This window comes from Penicillium canariense (assembly GCF_028826845.1).
Source record: "Penicillium canariense strain IBT 26290 chromosome Unknown utg000004l_segment0_segment0, whole genome shotgun sequence".
NCBI classification, from domain to species: Eukaryota; Fungi; Ascomycota; class Eurotiomycetes; order Eurotiales; family Aspergillaceae; genus Penicillium; species Penicillium canariense.
Genome location: NW_026622731.1, coordinates 4,842,025 through 4,859,700, shown reverse-complemented (window position 1 = coordinate 4,859,700; position 17,676 = coordinate 4,842,025). Strand labels below are relative to the sequence as shown.

The 17,676-nt window shown below is 45.5% G+C and overlaps 4 protein-coding genes across 4 annotated transcripts; 2 read left to right on the top strand and 2 right to left on the bottom strand.

The window, feature by feature from the left end:
• Positions 1-10,475: 10,475 nt before the first annotated feature.
• N7482_007992 (uncharacterized protein) lies at positions 10,476-11,165 on the top strand (the record flags this gene model as incomplete). The annotated part of the gene is made up of 1 exon (XM_056690116.1): positions 10,476-11,165. One exon carries the CDS (start codon positions 10,476-10,478, stop codon positions 11,163-11,165), a length of 690 nt encoding a protein of 229 aa, XP_056542545.1.
• Positions 11,166-11,779: 614 nt separating this feature from the next.
• N7482_007991 (uncharacterized protein) lies at positions 11,780-12,085 on the bottom strand (the record flags this gene model as incomplete). The annotated part of the gene is made up of 2 exons (XM_056690115.1): positions 11,780-11,899; positions 11,957-12,085. Coding segments are annotated over 2 exons (249 nt in total), but the record flags the coding sequence as incomplete, so codon positions are not given.
• A 1,267-nt stretch (positions 12,086-13,352) lies between these two features.
• Positions 13,353-14,227, top strand: N7482_007990 (uncharacterized protein; the record flags this gene model as incomplete). Its single annotated transcript, XM_056690114.1, has 4 exons — positions 13,353-13,541; positions 13,597-13,653; positions 13,723-13,826; positions 13,891-14,227. The coding sequence occupies 4 exons, from the start codon at positions 13,353-13,355 to the stop codon at positions 14,225-14,227; spliced, it is 687 nt and encodes a 228-aa protein (XP_056542543.1).
• A 724-nt stretch (positions 14,228-14,951) lies between these two features.
• Positions 14,952-15,643, bottom strand: N7482_007989 (uncharacterized protein; the record flags this gene model as incomplete). The annotated part of the gene is given in 5 exon segments (XM_056690113.1): positions 14,952-15,096; positions 15,112-15,227; positions 15,256-15,336; positions 15,363-15,495; positions 15,585-15,643. 5 exon segments carry the CDS (start codon positions 15,641-15,643, stop codon positions 14,952-14,954), a joined length of 534 nt encoding a protein of 177 aa, XP_056542542.1.
• Between the last annotated feature and the right edge of the window lie 2,033 nt (positions 15,644-17,676).

Sequence of the window (17,676 nt, the reverse complement as noted above, 5' to 3'; positions counted from 1 at the left end):
ACCTAACCCTAACCCTAACCCTAAACCCTAAAAACCTAAAAACCTTACTAACCTAAACCCTTTAGCGGTTAGCGGTTCTACCCTCTAACTTATAAAGATACTAACTACTACCTTACTAACCTAAACCCTTTAGCGGTTAGCGGTTCTACCCTCTAACTTATAAAGATACTAACTACTACCTAACTAAGCTAACCAGCCACGGCCTGACTAAGCTAACTGAATTAATCAGCAGACTACCTAACTAACCTTATTTCTACTACTACCTAACTTACCCCTCTTAAACTTTGTAACCTACTAATAACATCAAAAAAAACACTGCTTTTACCTGCCTTTCTGCCTACCTAGTGCCTATTTAGCCACTATAATGTCTTCTGTTTTGCCACCCTATCTAACCTACTAGTAATAGTATAGTCTGATTATCTATTCTACCTACTAAACTGCCTTACATGATACCAAAATCATCGACCATCTAATAAAGCACTACTATAAAACCTCTATTAATCAGTCAGATCTTAATACCTATTATATTACCACTATCGCCACTAGCTATTATATAATCCTAGCTGATCAGCCAATTAATCTAATCCTACACCTAAAGCCACCGTAGCTAGGTTATTAATGTAACTAATATAACTACCTTCGCCTTCGCCTAAAAAATCTACGTAACCATCTCTTTCAGGTATATTAGGTTAGCGGTTATCAAGCCTAAGATAATCAGATCATCACTTACCCTATTTAGGCCCTTGTAGGTGCTGCCTATCTCTTTTAGGTCAAAGCTCCTGATTAAACTTAACTAACTACCAAGCGATCTAGGTAGCTATCCCTACCTAATTCAACCCTGGCCCCTCTACCTCAACGCCCTAGGCTTTAAAATCACTAGATACCTTAGGCTGCCACCCTATAGGCTCAGTTTCTAGCTAGATTTAATACCCTTCGCTAATTATTAAAATCATCTAGGGTGATTCACATACAGAGCGAGACCTATAAGGCTAGAGGCTTTTTTACTAATAGCTAATACCCTCTCTTTCTCAATAGTCGAGATGTAGCTGATCTAGAGTATCTCTTTACCCTAGACAACCCTGATCAGATGATCTGGCTATCTGCCATCATCTACCGCCTATTTCGTTAGGGCCAGGCCTTGATTCTACACACTAGCACCCAATCGCTTAGTGCATTAAATTCATTCAGCCAAGACCTAATTAATCAGGCGTCCCTCCGCCCACTTCGCCCCTTACAAAACTAGGCATCGGAGAAGAAATATTGCCTCATCTTTTAGGCATTTATTAACTTTCTCCTGCAGTCCTATCGATATCTCAAGGCTAATGGGCTAGCTAGCTATCAAGGTCTCTATCTACTTAGCCCTAATTAGCTAGGAGCTCTCTAAGCCCTAGAGACCTTTCTACTAGGCCTACCAACCCCTAACCCTATATCACTAGATCAGCAGGGTGGATTATATGCTAATATTAATAATATGAATATTAATAATGTCAATATTTATTATGATTCTGATTCTGATTCTGATTCCGTCCTAGAATCAGTTGATTTAGATGATGAAGCCCTGCCTTAGCTGCCTTAGGCTATATTTGAAAATCCCCTAGTAGCTAAGGGGGTAGCCTTACTGAAAGACCTAGCCCTCTCGCTAGCTAAGTGTTACATGTTTGATTAGAGAGCTATCCCCCTCTATGCCTTCCTAGCCTGTTTCAGCCGTAACTACTCACATGACTGCTTTAAACCACTAGACCAGATCAGCCACTCATACTTAGTAATTATTAAATATTACTAATTTCTAATCTTATATTAGCTATACACTGATATTTTTATTAATCCCAAACTAGATTAATCAATGGTTAGTCATATTAGATCCTGGATGCATAGCTATTTCACTGGCTAATCAGAAGCACCCCTTGGTTATGTACTAGTCCTAAGAGGGCTAGCTTTTGCTGTGATGAAATCAGCTACCTCACTAGGCCAGATTACCCTAGTTGCGCTATATACCCTTAAATGTTATCATATAACACTCTCTCAGCAGGCCTTACAGGTCTTTTTGGCTAAGGTTCTAGGGCAGCTTTCCCTAACCCTATCAAATGAGCTATTCTTTAGCTTTAGCAATTTTGCCTAGGTAAGTCTAAATATATATCTTATGATAGCTGTTGATATATATTGATTAATATTGATTAATATTGATTGATATATATTAATATAGCTATCTTCATGATATTTCGACCTTGCTAATATATATATATAGATTAAACCAACACTGGACCTTCAAACAGCTGCTGCTATTGAAGATATAGGCAACACGACTAATTAATGGTCTTTCCTATCTAGCTATCTTGATAGAGAGTCATCTGACTTCCTACTCCAGACGGCAATTTCTAACCCTAGCTAGGTCTTAGAGATTATAGCCTAGGATGGCCCTACTATCGAAATCTCTAGGGTTAGAGCTTAGGCCTACCTAGAGACTAGTAGTAGCTAGTTAAAACAGCTGCTTACCCTATATCACCTGACTAGTAGTGCGCCAGCTCGGGGTAGTGAGATTAATCAGGTGATCTGGCAAAATACCCCTATTAACCCTAGGAATCTCTTCCTAGATCCTGTCAACCATCTCTTTCTAGTTCATCTGAACTATTCAAAGACCTTTAATCGTTATAGGCTTAAACGGGACGCAGTTAGGGCTATACCCCAATCAGTCTCTTTTTTGCTATTAGCCTATCTAGCCTATATCAGACCCTTTAAGGAATTCCTCCTAATATCTCTACAAAATCAGCTACCTAAGGCTCACTTTCTATTATTCTATGACTATCGGACCTCATAGCCCTTTTCATTAAAGGTCCTCTCTTAAACCCTAAAGAGCCTGACATCTGAATACCTTAGTCAGCCTATCAATATTAGTATCTAGCGTCATCTGACACAGGGCTTTATTAGGTATAGCCTAGGGCTATCTGATATCCTTAAAGAGGCTAGCCTAAATGAGCTAGATAATAAGGGCTTAGGGGCAGAACAGATGAATCACTCTAAGGTAACAGGGCTAGCACTATATAGCAGAAGTGTGGCTAGCTTCTAGGGAGTTAGGGCTGATATTCAAACAGCCCTGATTAGCTTCAGCCAGCGGTAGCATACCTATCTAGGCCTATTACCTGACCAGTTGATACTAGGCTCTCTCTTTTATAATAGGGATTTCTTAATTCCTAAGATAGAAGTAGGGCCTAGTTTACCCTAGCCCTCTCAACCCCTTCCTGGCCTAGCCTTACCCCTTAACCGCCCAGTTGTCCAGTTTTGCTACCCTATCAACCCTATAGCTACTACCCCTAGCTATAGAGTTTCAATTAGGCAGTTCAATAAGTTAATAGGCCTATATAGGCTACCTTAGACTGGCCAGTCAGCTGATCTTAATCAGTTAGCTAATCTTACTCAGTTAGATGATCTTAATCAGGGTTAGGTGATTCGCCAGCTAGCCTATTCACCCCTATAGGCTAGTTAGGTTGATTCAGGCCTCTTAACCCTGCTACTAAGAGAGTTCCTGGCTGATGATCAGGCTGTCTTCCGAAGCCCTAAGCAACAAGAGGCCTTCTATCTGATATTGAAGCATATACCATATCTCTTTCTGATATTACCAACAGCAGCTAGGAAAACCACACTATTCCTCTTTAGTGCTAGCCTAGCACCAGCTCAGGTGACAATTGTTGTAATCCCACTAATCTCATTGAAGCTTAACCTATTTAGAAAGGCTAAAGCCTTAGGGCTAAGGCCTACTGTATAGGGCCCTGCTACTAGCTATCAGACAATTAACCCTGATTGTCGAGTGATACTGATTCAGATTAAATATATCACTCACTCAGGCGTTTTGGAGATGGCTAACTACCTAATTAGCCAGAAGAAGCTAGCTAGGGTGATTTGGGATGAATGTTACCTGATCCCTCTATCTCAAAGCTATCGGCTAATCATGCGGCGAGCCTGGCATGCGCTAGCCCTACCTATCCTAATGGTGTTTAGCTCAGCTACCTTACCTAGCCACCTACAGAGTGAGCTTAGTCAGATGCTTTGCCTAGGCACTACACCCCATATGCTTAGGGCTGATTTAACCCTGAAAAACATGGCATATAGGGTTGAAGCCCTACCAAAAGCCCTTGATCAGGCTGACTACCCTGGCTATCTTACCCAATTCATTAAGCAGTTTGAATATAAGCATAGTCCCTTTGGCCCTAGGGTTAGGGCAAAGGTGATTATCTTCTGTTATTCAAAGGCCCTGGTTAACCAGCTATTTAATGCCTTACAGCCTCAGGTTGCTAGATTTCACTCTGATCTAGCTGAGGATGAAAAGCTGACTCAGCTAGCGCTGTTTCAGGGAGATATCTTACTACTAGTAGCTACTAGTGGTATTGGAGCTGGCTATGATTTCGCTGATATAGATCTAGTGATTCATTTTATGCCTAAGGCATACGAAATCACTAATTTTATGCAGGAATCTGGCAGAGCTGGCAGATCACCTGATCGAAAAGCATGGTCTTATTGCTTAGTATAACCCTATCAGCTATAGCAGTCAACTAGCCAGGGCCAATAGGCACTAGTAGAGAAGATATATTTCCAGCAATATCTTATTGATCAAATCTGTCGCCGCCGCGTGATATCTAGGGTTTTTAATGCTAAAGCCCTAGAATTATGTGATCCTAGCTGGGCCTAGTGTGACTGTTGCACTAGGCGCCTAGCTACGCTGTCATCAGTAGGGTAAACTGTTAGGCAGCTAGAGGGTGAAAATTAGCGGCAGATTAAATTCTTTGCTAGGGCGGTCAAATTTTGGACAGATGAGCGGTGTATTATCTGCTATCTAGGATGGCTAGGTAAGCTATTTAGCCTACACCCCTAACTATAAGATACTAGACTAATATTTAAACTAACCCTATAGCTGAGAGTGGGCCTAAGATATCAAGGCGTCAGTATTCAGCCCACGCACTAGAAAGCTGCCAGTTTTTTAAGGCTAGATCAGTAAGAGCTAAAGAGCTAGATAGCTCTATAGATCCTAGGGCAGATAGCTGCTGCTTTAGCTGCTATCTACCAACAAAGATCTGCAGAGGTGGATTGCTGCCTCAGGATAGCCAGGGGTGTTTTTCTATCTGGCTACTCACAATATTTTGGGGTATATATATTAAAATAGTTCTACAAGGGAAGGCTAGAGGAAAGAGCTATATAGAAGATGAGTGGCTGCCTAAGGTAGTAACGGTGGCGGCTTTTGAAAAGCCTAAGTGGGAATTTGATACTGAGGTAATTAGGGGAGCACTAGTTTTCTATAATTTTGCCTTAAGTGATTGGCAGAAGCATAGGTTTACTTAGGGTTAAAGCTTTAGGGTTATTTAGCTAGTTCTAGTTAGTGTTAGTAGGCCTAATAAGCCTAAATGGTTGATATTGTTAAGTTAATATAGGGTTTTAACCATAAGAAGAATAGGGTAGACCAACTAGATAGACTAGGGCAGACCTAGCCAGACCAGGGCAGACCTAGATAGACCAGGGTAGACCTAGCCAGACCAGGGCAGACCTAGCCAGGCCAGGGCACACCTAGATAGACCAGGGTAGACCTAGCCAGACCAGGGCAGACCTAGCCAGGCCAGGGCACACCTAGATAGACCCAGGGCAGACCTAGCCAGACCAGGGCGCACCTAGGTAGACTAGGGCACACCTGGATAGACCAGGGTAGACCTAGCTAGACCAGGGCACACCTAGATAGACCCAGGGGCCTTAGGCTAACTAGCCAGACTACGGCAGACCCGGGTAGACCCAGTACCCTTAGGCTCACTAGCCAGACCTAGATAGACCAGGGCAGACCTAGTTAGACCAGGGCACACACAGATAGACCCAGGGCCCATAGGCTCACTAGCCAGACCATGGCAGACCTGGATAGACCAGGGCGGGCCTAGATAGACCAGGGTAGACCTAGATAGCCCGAGGGCCCTTAGCTAGCTAGCTAGAGTAGGGCACACCTAGGTAGACCAGGGCAGGCCTAGGTAGACCAGGGCCTATAGGCCAACTAGCCAGACTAGGGCAGACTAGGGCAGGCCTAGATAGACCAGGGCAGACCTATATAGACTAACCTTTATAGGCCCTATAATATATACTATAAGTAAAGTAATAAGCTTCCTAGTAATATATATATATAGGTAGTCTAGTAGCTAATAGGTAGCCCTAGGTATCTTTAGGGGAAGACAGCGGTTCAAAGCTAGGCACTATCTTTTAAAATATATATTTTTGAATACCAGACTACATCTATCTAGGCTAGATAGACTAGACCATATCTAGCTAGACTAGAGTATGTCTACCTAGATAGACCACGTCCACCTACGCTAGACAGACCGGACCACGACCACCTAGGCCAGATCACGTCCACCTACGCCAGACAGACTAGACCACATCCACCTCGGTCACCTAGACCAGACCACGACCACCTACGCCAGACAGACCGGACCACGACTACCTAGACCAGATCACGTCCACCTACGCCAGACAGACCGGACCAGGACCACCACGACCACCTAGGCCAGATCACGTCCACCTACACCAGACAGACCGGACCACGACCACCTAGGTCACCTAGACCAGACCACGACCACCTACACTAGACAGACCGGACCACGACCACCACGACCACCTAGACCAGACCACGACCACCTACGCCAGACAGACCGGACCACGACCACCTAGACCATACTACGTCCACCTCGGTCACCTAGACCAGACCACGTCCACCTCGGTCACCTAGACCAGACCACGTCCACCTCGGTCACCTAGACCAGACCACGTCCACCTCGGTCACCTAGACCAGACCACGTCCACCTACACCAGACAGACCGGACCACGACCACCTAGACCATACTACGTCCACCTCGGTCACCTAGACCAGACCACGTCCACCTCGGTTACCTAGACCAGACCACGTCCACCTACACCAGACAGACCGGACCACGACCACCTAGACCATACTACGTCCACCTCGGTCACCTAGACCAGACCACGTCCACCTCGGTCACCTAGACCAGACCACGTCCACCTACACCAGACAGACCGGACCACGACCACCTACACCAGACCACGACCACCTACACCAGACAGACCAGACCACGACTATCTAGACAGGACTACATCTACCTAGGCTAGATAGACTAGATAGACTAGATAGACTAGGGTAGACTAGGGTAGACCTAGATAGAGATAGGGCCTACCTAGATAGGCTAAGGCTAATAAGCTCGTACTGCTCTATAGTAGATATTATAGAAGGACTAGTAATCTGAATTAAATTAAAATATTTTATTAGTATAGAGAATCTATAGTTTTACCTAGTATAGCTTAGTATATAGTAATATCTTACCTCAAGAGATAGTTATTAGTAAACCCTTACTACCCTAGCTACTAAGCTAAGTCCCCTAGAGAGCCAGATCTCTAAGGCTAATAATATAGGTTTAGAAAAGCTAGCCAAAAAAGGGATAGCCTATCCGTACCTAGAGGTCTTGGCATCCCCCATCAAAAAATAATTCATCTAACCCCAATACGCCTAGATTAGCCTCTTCCCTATAGAAATATTAGGATATTTTTTGATATTTAGGTCCGTTAGGCTCTACTATTAAAAGATTAAAAAAGAGCGACCAAAAAAGATCAATATTTAGGGTAGTTAGGGGGGGGGGGACGTATTGGACTCGTCCCCCCCCCCCCCCTAGACCCACTCCTTAACTATGATCCCCCCCCCGGGGACGGGCCCGACTATATTTAGGACTATATCTACCTAGGCTACCTAGACTAGACTATATCTACCTATACTAGACTAACCAGACTATATCTACTAAGACTAGCCTATATCTACCTAGGCTAGATAGACTAGATAGACTAGGGTAGACTAGGGTAGACCTAGATAGAGATAGGGCCTACCTAGATAGGCTAAGGCTAATAAGCTCGTACTACTCTATAGTAGATATTATAGAAGGACTAGTAATCTGAATTAAATTAAAATATTTTATTAGTATAGAGAATCTATAGTTTTACCTAGTATAGCTTAGTATATAGTAATATCTTACCTCAAGAGATAGTTATTAGTAAACCCTTACTACCCTAGCTACTAAGCTAAGTCCCCTAGATAGCCAGATCTCTAAGGCTAATAATATAGGTTTAGAAAAGCTAGCCAAAAAAGGGATAGCCTATCCGTACCTAGAGGTCTTGGCATCCCCCATCAAAAAATAATTCATCTAACCCCAATACGCCTAGATTAGCCTCTTCCCTATAGAAATATTAGGATATTCTTTGATATTTAGGTCCGTTAGGCTCTACTATTAAAAGATTAAAAAAGAGCGACCAAAAAAGATCAATATTTAGGGTAGTTAGGGGGGGGGGGGACGTATTGGACTCGTCCCCCCCCCCCCTAGACCCACTCCTTAACTATGATCCCCCCCCCGGGGGACGGGCCCGACTATATTTAGGGTTTCGACCCCATATTACCAAGCGAATGCTCTGATACATTACAGAGCTTATCCTCTAAGTCAAATTTAGGAGAGTGCTTGAATACTCCTATAAACTCCTGCGCCAACGGATACCATCATGAGACACCTGGAATACTGGCGAAATGCATCGAAAAGCCCATCAATGGAATTTCCCCCCTCGTCGAGACGCCCCAATCCACACAAATCAGAAGACCGTCCGAGAAACCCAACAACCTCGAGTCTCCGAAGGCAGAGATTTGGGATTCTGCTTGTGATACCGAGAAACGCCTGTTGAATTGCCATAAGCCAGGTTGTAATAGGCGATTCAAACATCGTGGAAATTTGACGAATCATCTCAAAACTCATGAAAAGCGAAAACCCTATGACTGCTGGGTTCCCGGATGTAATCGCAGCTTCGATCGCAATAGCAAATTCAAGAGCCATATGAGAACGCACATGAAGGAAGGTGGTCGCAATCGTTACATGGCCACTTTAGATGAGAGCAGCTCGTTTTACAATCCGGCATTTCGTGACCAGTCAACATGATTCTGCTCGCCAAACAGAAAACTAAAATTCCTGTTCCAAATGTGCATGCTGTTGAATTTGGCACCGAAAGCATCGTGAAAGCACAATTTATGTTGATGGACTGCTTGAGGGATAATGTCGGGATAAGCCTTGGTATGGAGGTCCCCAATTTCTATAAAAGCATTGATCCAAAGGCAAAAATGTTAGGACATAATATAATTCGCAGCGATAAATAAATAGCAGAGTACGATGGGATCCTCAGTGGACGCGGTGTCGCATATATGGGAGCTTGGAGTATGTTCTGGGTAGCTTCACAATTTCGGCGTATGAGGTCATGATCAACAAGAAATGAGATTATTTCAGAAGAGATACGTCCAATTCCGACTGCGCAGAAAAGAGTGCGAGAGTGCCCTAGGGGTATATGAACATTAGATATAAAAATTCAATATCCAAAAGCGCGCTTTTCTGCGGTCATATATTTATCACTTCAAGCAATTGCGACGCTCGCCTTCCCGAGAGTCGTGTGAAGGTATCGATACCACAACGGATGGTTTTTTTCTGTGTTCCCTTGTCTCTTGGCATGACACAGGATTGCAGAACTCTGTAATCAAATATTATCCCAGCCGAAGATTCAGTGGCACGCTTGATTTTTCTTTGACAAAGTACCAATGTCAAAGCAACTGCTCGCGTAACTTGACAGAAAGAACATGCATTAGTCTGCATACAGATACGACGTGGCCCGAAGGGAATTGAAAGAAAGCGCGATGTTTTGATCACACCGACTTTCCAAAGTAGGACGAGTCGGCCATGTTAAACGTATGATCTAGCCGTACAAAGCATGTCGCGGACCGCCATCACCAAAGATCCGGTCGATCGCAATAATAGCCGGCATATCCGGTACGTAATATTTGAATCCGTGCGTGGATTTCAAAAATGAAGTTCGATGATAGGGGCTCAATGGCCAAAATTCAAACTTGATTTGAAATCGCTCTCCCAGAAGAACTTTATATTTTCTATTTCCCCGAGAATTTCCTGTCACTCATCCTTACCTCTTCAGCATTTAGTGAGGTGTCAGCGGCAACTTCAATTCTTTCTTGACCATTCAAAAGACGAAGAAAGAGTGGTGTGGCTGGCAGTCCTCTTGACGCCGGCTATCTACATCTGGGCTACATTATCGTCTACCCTCTATAAAGCGCGTTTCAACCCCCTTTTTTCTTAGCCTAACCTGAGTCTCTGAGGATTCTTTTCAAATTTTCATTCATGATGGCAGAACCGGGAAGCCACTCCAAATGCTCTAGTGGAGTGACTTCGATTTCATCCTCGTGTTTGCAGAACGTGGAATTTGAGTTCGAACCCGATACCGTTTACGAAATACCTTTTTGTAATATTGATGATCATGCGAGCCTTTTACTCGAAATACTTCAACAACAAGGCTTTCACGTCCGAGGTACATCTGTCGAAGTTTTCCTCTTGAGTTGCAAATCAGGGAGGGTCTTGATGCAAAAGCGTGCTGTCAAGAACACATCACGACCTCTTGTTTTGGAGGTCCCGGGCGGCGCGAGGGATCCATTGGACAAAGGCCTCCATCTTGCCGCGCTTCGTGAACTTCTAGAAGAAAGGGGTATATTGTTATTAAAGGCTGTGCCTCTACAGAAGGGATTCTTCTATTTCTGGAAACATGAGGACCGCAAGACCGGTCACTGGATATGGTTGATCAAATTTGTCTTTGCTCATACCGTTTCCGAACGTGATGCCTGGCTCTTCAATGAGCGCGTCTGGAACAGCGATCGGAACGAGCCAACCGGCCAGATATCAACACTTTTTGACCCAGAAGAGGTCAGCGATACCTTTTCAGTTACTGCACTCGACTTGAAGGGCATGATCATGTGGAATCCAGAACATCAAAAAGAAGCCAGCAACCCCAAGCTCCTTGTTGTTCAAAAGCAGACATACAATATACTGGAGCATTTGTTCTATCTCCTGCCACACATGGCTGAATCCTACGACGACAAAAATCGAATTTGCTATGCTAAAAGATCACCCATTTCGGGGGAGACCTATCTAAGAATGGATGGACAGGCTGTATCAAGATCGCGTCTCCGGGCGGAGGGCCTGTTAGATCTAGCCGAGGGCGCTATGAAGAGGTACAGTTTGGCTGTCTTGGTCACAATGAAAAGGATATCCTAGCTGACTTAATAGGTAGACAATTGTATGCCTGCTCGAAGTCGGAAAGTTAATAGAAACGGCAATTAGCAATCCGACATTGCCTTTTTAGCTTGCTTGTATATTCTTGAGAAATTCGTACCTCGTGATCGACTGAGAAAAGGGAGATGGTTTAGTAATATAAGACTCAATTGGCAGGATCTGTTTTACGAGAAAGGTCTTTGTTTTTAGAATGGAGAGTTTTGATCTTATAGTGCTGCGATGAAGCCAAGAGCCTCAGTTGAACGTGTATATCTGGATCCTCACATTTTCTCCGCGAGGCATGCATCAGATCAAATATTGAAACAAGGACCTATATCCGCCATGCTGAGCAGCAGCTAACTCGTAGGCTTGTCATACACTCAAGAACAGCGTATCGTAGGGCCACATCTGTGAAACTGGAGAGCCGAAAGCTCTAGAACTTACTTCAGAATCCTTGCCAGCAGCTTAGCGCAGAAACAGGCGCTCAATGTCCCTGCCATTGCCTGCAAACGATAAAAATCCAGCATCCTCCCCCCACGGCTACAAACTTATTGGTGAGGCATCGAGGACGATGCGTTGTCCAGTGATCCTCCACAGTGCCAATAGTCTTTGAGTTTTTAGCTTATAGCGGACCGAGCTTTAATCTCGAAGATGATGGGGAAGTAATTACCACAGTCATCGTAGGATGATGCTTCTTGGTCGAGCTTACGGAGGCCACGAAATTCGTAAAGACTACACTATTTGTTACATAGTCATCCCAGTGTATTACACTTTTTAATTTAACCCGAGCTTACCACTGTCTTGAAGTAGCTATTAGAGTGTAATGTATTGAAAATACCCATTCTCTCGACATCTAGCCCCCATCCTTGCTGTTGCAGTAACTCCGTGTCGGAAATCAGTTGCTCGGGATTTTCATTTTCATTCTCCAATGGAATAAATCAGATATAGCTTCTTTTCCTAAACCTCATGCCCTATTCAAGTCGCGAAGTTATTCTCCTGCGCTGTAGCAGGACGCTTAACAGGTATATCAGAGAACATTTCTTGGAAAGAGGGCAACTGAGTTCTGTTTTTTTCCACTGGCATCCGTAGCCCGGGAAGCCGATGAGCATGTGGAATATAATTTTGTCCAAGACTTGCATGTGAATTATTTTCCCTTGAAGGCGAATCGAGACATTGACTGGCGATGTCGTGGTCTCTCAAATGCCAATGCATTGCCTCGGCTGCTCTCCACGGCACTCCCATTTGTTGGGCCACTTTAGACCACATTTCGGGTTTTTGTCTGAGATTACCAGTTAGCTGAAGACGTGTATGCCAGTGTTTAGGCCACAAACCGTTCATATGCTCGGGAGTTTCAAGTTGTGGTGGATCATCCAATGATGTACACTTCACTTCAGCTGAGGGAGTCAGAGCGCAACTCTCGCCCGATGGAGGGTGATTCTCACCCTGTCTATTGCGCACTCACCCTAATCACCGGAGGCGTGCGACGCTAAAGCGGCGCTCACCCTATTCTCACCCGGACGGGAGCCACCCGACTAATGTCTGTTTTAGCCATGCAACGAACAGCAAATAGGCGGGTGAGTACTGCGCGGGTTGATGAATTTTGACCGATGATGGGCAACAGCGTCTGGTTCGCAAAAAATTGTACGAACCTTATTCTCATTTAGTTAATCGAACGTCCCAGGAACAGTAAAAAACGCCGGTTTCTGTTGAGCACTACAACATCAATCTAGTTGGCCTCTTAGAGACGACCCCTTCTTGCTGTCTGGCCAAGGCGATTCGCTATAAGTCTGAACGTTGTGGCCCGGTAGCTACTAATCATTAAATTATCTGGCCAGGTCTAGCAACCGGATTCGTCATCTGGGTGTACGGATGACCTTCCACATTTTAATTTTGAATCCGGAGCAGCTGCCGATCCGTGCATAGCATAAATCTCAGTCGTCACTACCTGAAGTAGACTAGCAACAACGCACCCTAGATGAGTGTTAGTAGCCATGAGAATTCTTGAAAGGAGAAGCAGGGGCGGAAAGTCTTCAGGACAGATTCCTATCAAGATACCGGATGTCTGAAGGCAAGCCGCAGAAACCACATCTGTGTCTTTGTCTATGCTTCTGCAGAGCGCTTCACTAGTCGCTATTTGCCTCGCTGGGGGAGGCTCGAATGCCTTTCGTGCACAGTATGGCTCGATCAGCAATGGGAGACGCTGACTCTCCGAGCACAGGGTGGATCGATGAGACCCCTAAATTGTACCGAGTGAGCGAGTCGGTCAAGCCGCCTTTGCCATTGTCCGACCCCCAGTCCTGTGTCGTACCGGCGGATCACGACCAGGCTGCGTCGACAACGGTGCAACGCGAAACTCAAGCACGGCCGCTGGAATCGCAGGTGATTTAAGATCCATGGAGGACGTGGGAGCCGGTTGGAACTGTCCATCAGCCAGATTCTGGCCTCAAAGTGTCTCATCTCCGAGAGCGAGATTACTGCGATCGTTCGACAAGTAGGTGGCGAGATCCTGTGGGGCTGAGGCTCGAATGGCAAATTTGGATCCATGGCTGACTCGGAATAGGTACTGGAAGGGATTGAATATCTACGGCGGCAGGGAAGGGTTCTCGCGACCTTGAGCGCGGACGCTATCCAGCTCACGCAATCTGGAAGCATCAAGATCGGTAAGTGAGATGCGCGAGCTCATCCGCGCGGGACGGGGAGATAGGAGCTCGTGTTGACGTTTGTACAGCCGGGATAGAAACAGTTACGAGATCACGGCAGCTGAGATGGACGCGGCCACCCTTAAGCTCCTAAGTCTGGCCGAGATCGTTGAAAGGCTGATGAAAAAGAACCCACCACCTTTTCGATGGAGCGCGGAAGTTGAGAGCCTGCCAAGTCAGCTGAGAAGTCTTCCGCTCGAGGAGCTATCACAGGTCAGTGTTGCCCGCATCGCATCCTGTTCGCAACTGACCGAACAGTCCGGTTTCTTGCGACGATCTCGGGACGAAGGGGAATTAGTCATGATCGTGGGCGTCGTAAACAAGACCGTATATCACAGGGTTGACTCTTTCTCCGATCGATCCTAGAAGGGAAGCGCGCAAGTGTAGTTATCGATATCGACGCGTCTGCTGGTCTCGGTGTCGCGCTCCGAAGCTAGCCATGACGCGGTCTAGTGTTTGTGGCTGATACGTGGCGGTGTAGGGCGGTGGGTCACAGCACGGCCTGATCGCTCCCGCTACGACGGGGACTACTGGGTATTGTGCCCGGAATAGCGTTATTCTGCAGCTTTGTACATCGTTTGCGAGGATTAAAAACTGTTTTTATCAGCAGACAGGTCTAAGGGAATTTGTGAGAAGTTATCAATGGTTCCGCATATTGGTAGATGTCGTCGAGATGATAAGTAATTTCTGTAGACCAGATTGAGTTAGGTATATATATTTTCGAGATACACGATGTGAATCAATATTGAATGTTTTTGGCTACAACAATTTCCATTCTCTAATGAAGTAAATAGTATCCATTCCGGCTTTTTGAACTTATTGAGCTTAGATATAACGTGGTTACGCCAAATCGAGACGAAACCCATAAAAGTGCGAGGGGTACAGCAACACAGTTAGTTGTCGCGTCCCGTATATTGACAATAGATGGCGGCCTCCCAACCCACCAGCCGCCACCTCGGCGTGTCGCGAGCACGAATCACGCAACCAGATGACGGGTTGAACCGCAGCCTTCCTTTTTAAGGCTCTGCCGCCGCGCTCGTCTCCCGAGGCACAACGTCATTCTGTCGATACAAGCTCCCCAGTACCTGCATCACCTGACCAACCCCCCTCTCAAGCGTGCCAGTTCCTCCCCTTGCCGCTGCACCGTTGACATGCTAGTCTCTACCTCGCGTTCAAGCATGCAGCTTTTGGTTCGTAGCGTACGACCCTCGTCCAGAGCTGATTCGAGGCGCGTGCTCGTCTAATCTAACTCGCGGCGAAGATAGCAATTGGCTGCTTCCAGTTCGCGGATCTTCGCTGTGAACGAACCCTCCTCTTTGCTGGCTGACTCCGAGGTATCCTTCCATCCGTTCAGCGAATTACGCATCTACTCGTAGAAAAGCAAAAACACGTACATTTCCTGGAGTTTCCACTGCCTGCGACAGTCCGTTCTGAAGAGATTCCGGACTGACGGCCTCGAGCGACCGGCCAAGTTCCTACAAATGGCCTGAAAAAAGCCTACGCCTCCGCTGCTCAGGCATGTCTTCAAGAGAGAAGCATGGGATGCCGTGACCGACCATACATACCTGTCCTCGACGGGTGGCTGGAGTCGGACCTTGCTGGGCTCTACGACGAGGCCAAGGCGATCATCTACGCTGTTCAGCATTTATTCGTAGCACGAGTCTGATAAGGCGAGCAGGGTGCGCACGGCATGCACGGCAAGCACTTACAAATGTGGGCTGACATAGCTTCTCGACATTGCTGTTTCAGCTGAGCACGCTTCTCGTTGCTGTTTTTGGCCATGACTCTAGGAAATACGAGCGGCAATGGAAAGCCTTCTGAGGAACAATTTGCATAGAAAGTAGGATTGGGGATGGTAGTGAAGCTCTAGGACTGTCCTGGACCCTGCCATTATTGAAGGCCATCCCTGGAAGTCACCTCGGGGCACAATCTGCGAAAATTCGTTGAGGAACAAGATAATAATCGGTCAAGGGATTTTTGAGGGGGTAAGTGGGAAATGAATAATTTCGGGGAGTCGTTGAAGTTAATTCCGAGGAGCCGTTGGCAATAATATTCAAAGTCTAGAAGCCGATGGAGAGTATCGTTGGTAAATCAATTAAGGCGGTCGCTTGAAAGAAAACATTCTAGATCCGTATTGAGAATATTAAATTTTGAAGGCCGTTGACTGAACGAATTCTAGGTAGACGTTGAAGGGCTTGATTGGACGAAGCCGTTGAAGTATTGAGTTTAGAATTTATTAAAGGAATAGCGAAATTCCATCGGTGGAACTAACCGGGGTGGGGTATCGGTGATGGCTCGTTTAAAGACAGAAGCTTGAGCTTCATTAAAGGAACCAACGGAGGCCTTTGTTGGCAGATTTCGTTTAATAAAGCAGTTGAACGAGTAATCAAGGAGCTGACGGCGGATTCAAATTTAGAAATACCGTTGAAAAGAGTGGGTGAAATGACCTACCGAGAGAATTGTCAGCAGAGTCGATTCAATGAGTTGGTGAAGCTAATCGTTGAAGGGAGTCGTTGAAGAATATCAGTCCAATAATCATAGAAATAAACGGTAGGATCGTTGAAGGTGTTGAGAGTTGCCGGAGGTTTGGTAAAAGAATTACCCAACCCATTAACTCCATAAAATCGTTGAAGTATTTCAGGGAAACTGTTTAAAGCAATCGTTAAATGATTTAATTCGTTGAAACGATTAATTCTATATTTTGAGGAAACAATCTATAAGCCCGTTGAAAAAATTGATCGGAAATAGTTAACCAAACCAATCTCAGGAGGAGTGCCAAAAGGAAGCAGTTGAGGGCAGTCATGGTGAAAGTCCTTGAAGCGGATTAATTCTAGAAAATCATTGAAGCATTTATTTCAGGGTGCTGTTTAAAGCAATCGTTGGAAAAAATCATTTTAGAGTCGTTGAAACGATCAATTTAATATTTTCAAGGTATAATGTATAAGTCCGTTGAATAAATGGACCGGGAATAGTTAACTAAACCATTTTCAGGCAGTCGTTGAGAGGAGTGCAGAAGGAAGCATTTGAGAGCGTTCATCGTGAAACTCGTTGCAGTCGATCGTTGAAAGACGTTAAGGACTGACACCTCCGAGCGTCCTCCTTTTCACGAAACCAGAGAACTCCGTCTGATCCTCACGGGGTAAGAAACCAACTTAGAGGTACGTCCTGCTTCGCTGGTACGACTTATTGATTTCCTTTCACACAGCCCAATTTGTTTTCTTGGATTATCTACAGGTCTTGGCAAGACCCACTTGAAGATTTTCCTAGTTACGCCTTTAGAGTGGTGCCGAATCAGAATTCAATCGGCATCATTAATTGGTTGGTCGGTTGGAGAAGATAGGCATAGAATGCAGCTCGACAAAGGATCGGGGAGAATTACTGGGAGAACTGAATCTGATCTTTTGCCGTATCGGCAATAGGCCAAATATCGGATGGCCTTTAGGCTTTGCTTCCCCGAAACAAAAGGAATTGTATTTAGAGTACAAGGCATGGAAATCGGATGTCCCTGCCACAACAAAGGCCCACAGTATTTGACGCTTGTCTTGTAAAGACCGAGGAAATAAATATATCGACTTCTTTCCATAGCGTCGTATACAAATAAGCACTGTTACCCGAGAAAACCACGATCCCTCCAGTCATACTGTATTTCTGAAAATGGCCCAATCCTCCCACCGACGCACACGTCAAAGCGTGCGGAACGAAGCGGACACGCTACCTTTGCTAGATCAGGCCAACAGGAGCCAATCATTGTGGGAAACTAGGGCTACATCCCACACAGGGAGCCGTCAGGAAAAATCAAAGCCAGAACACTGGGC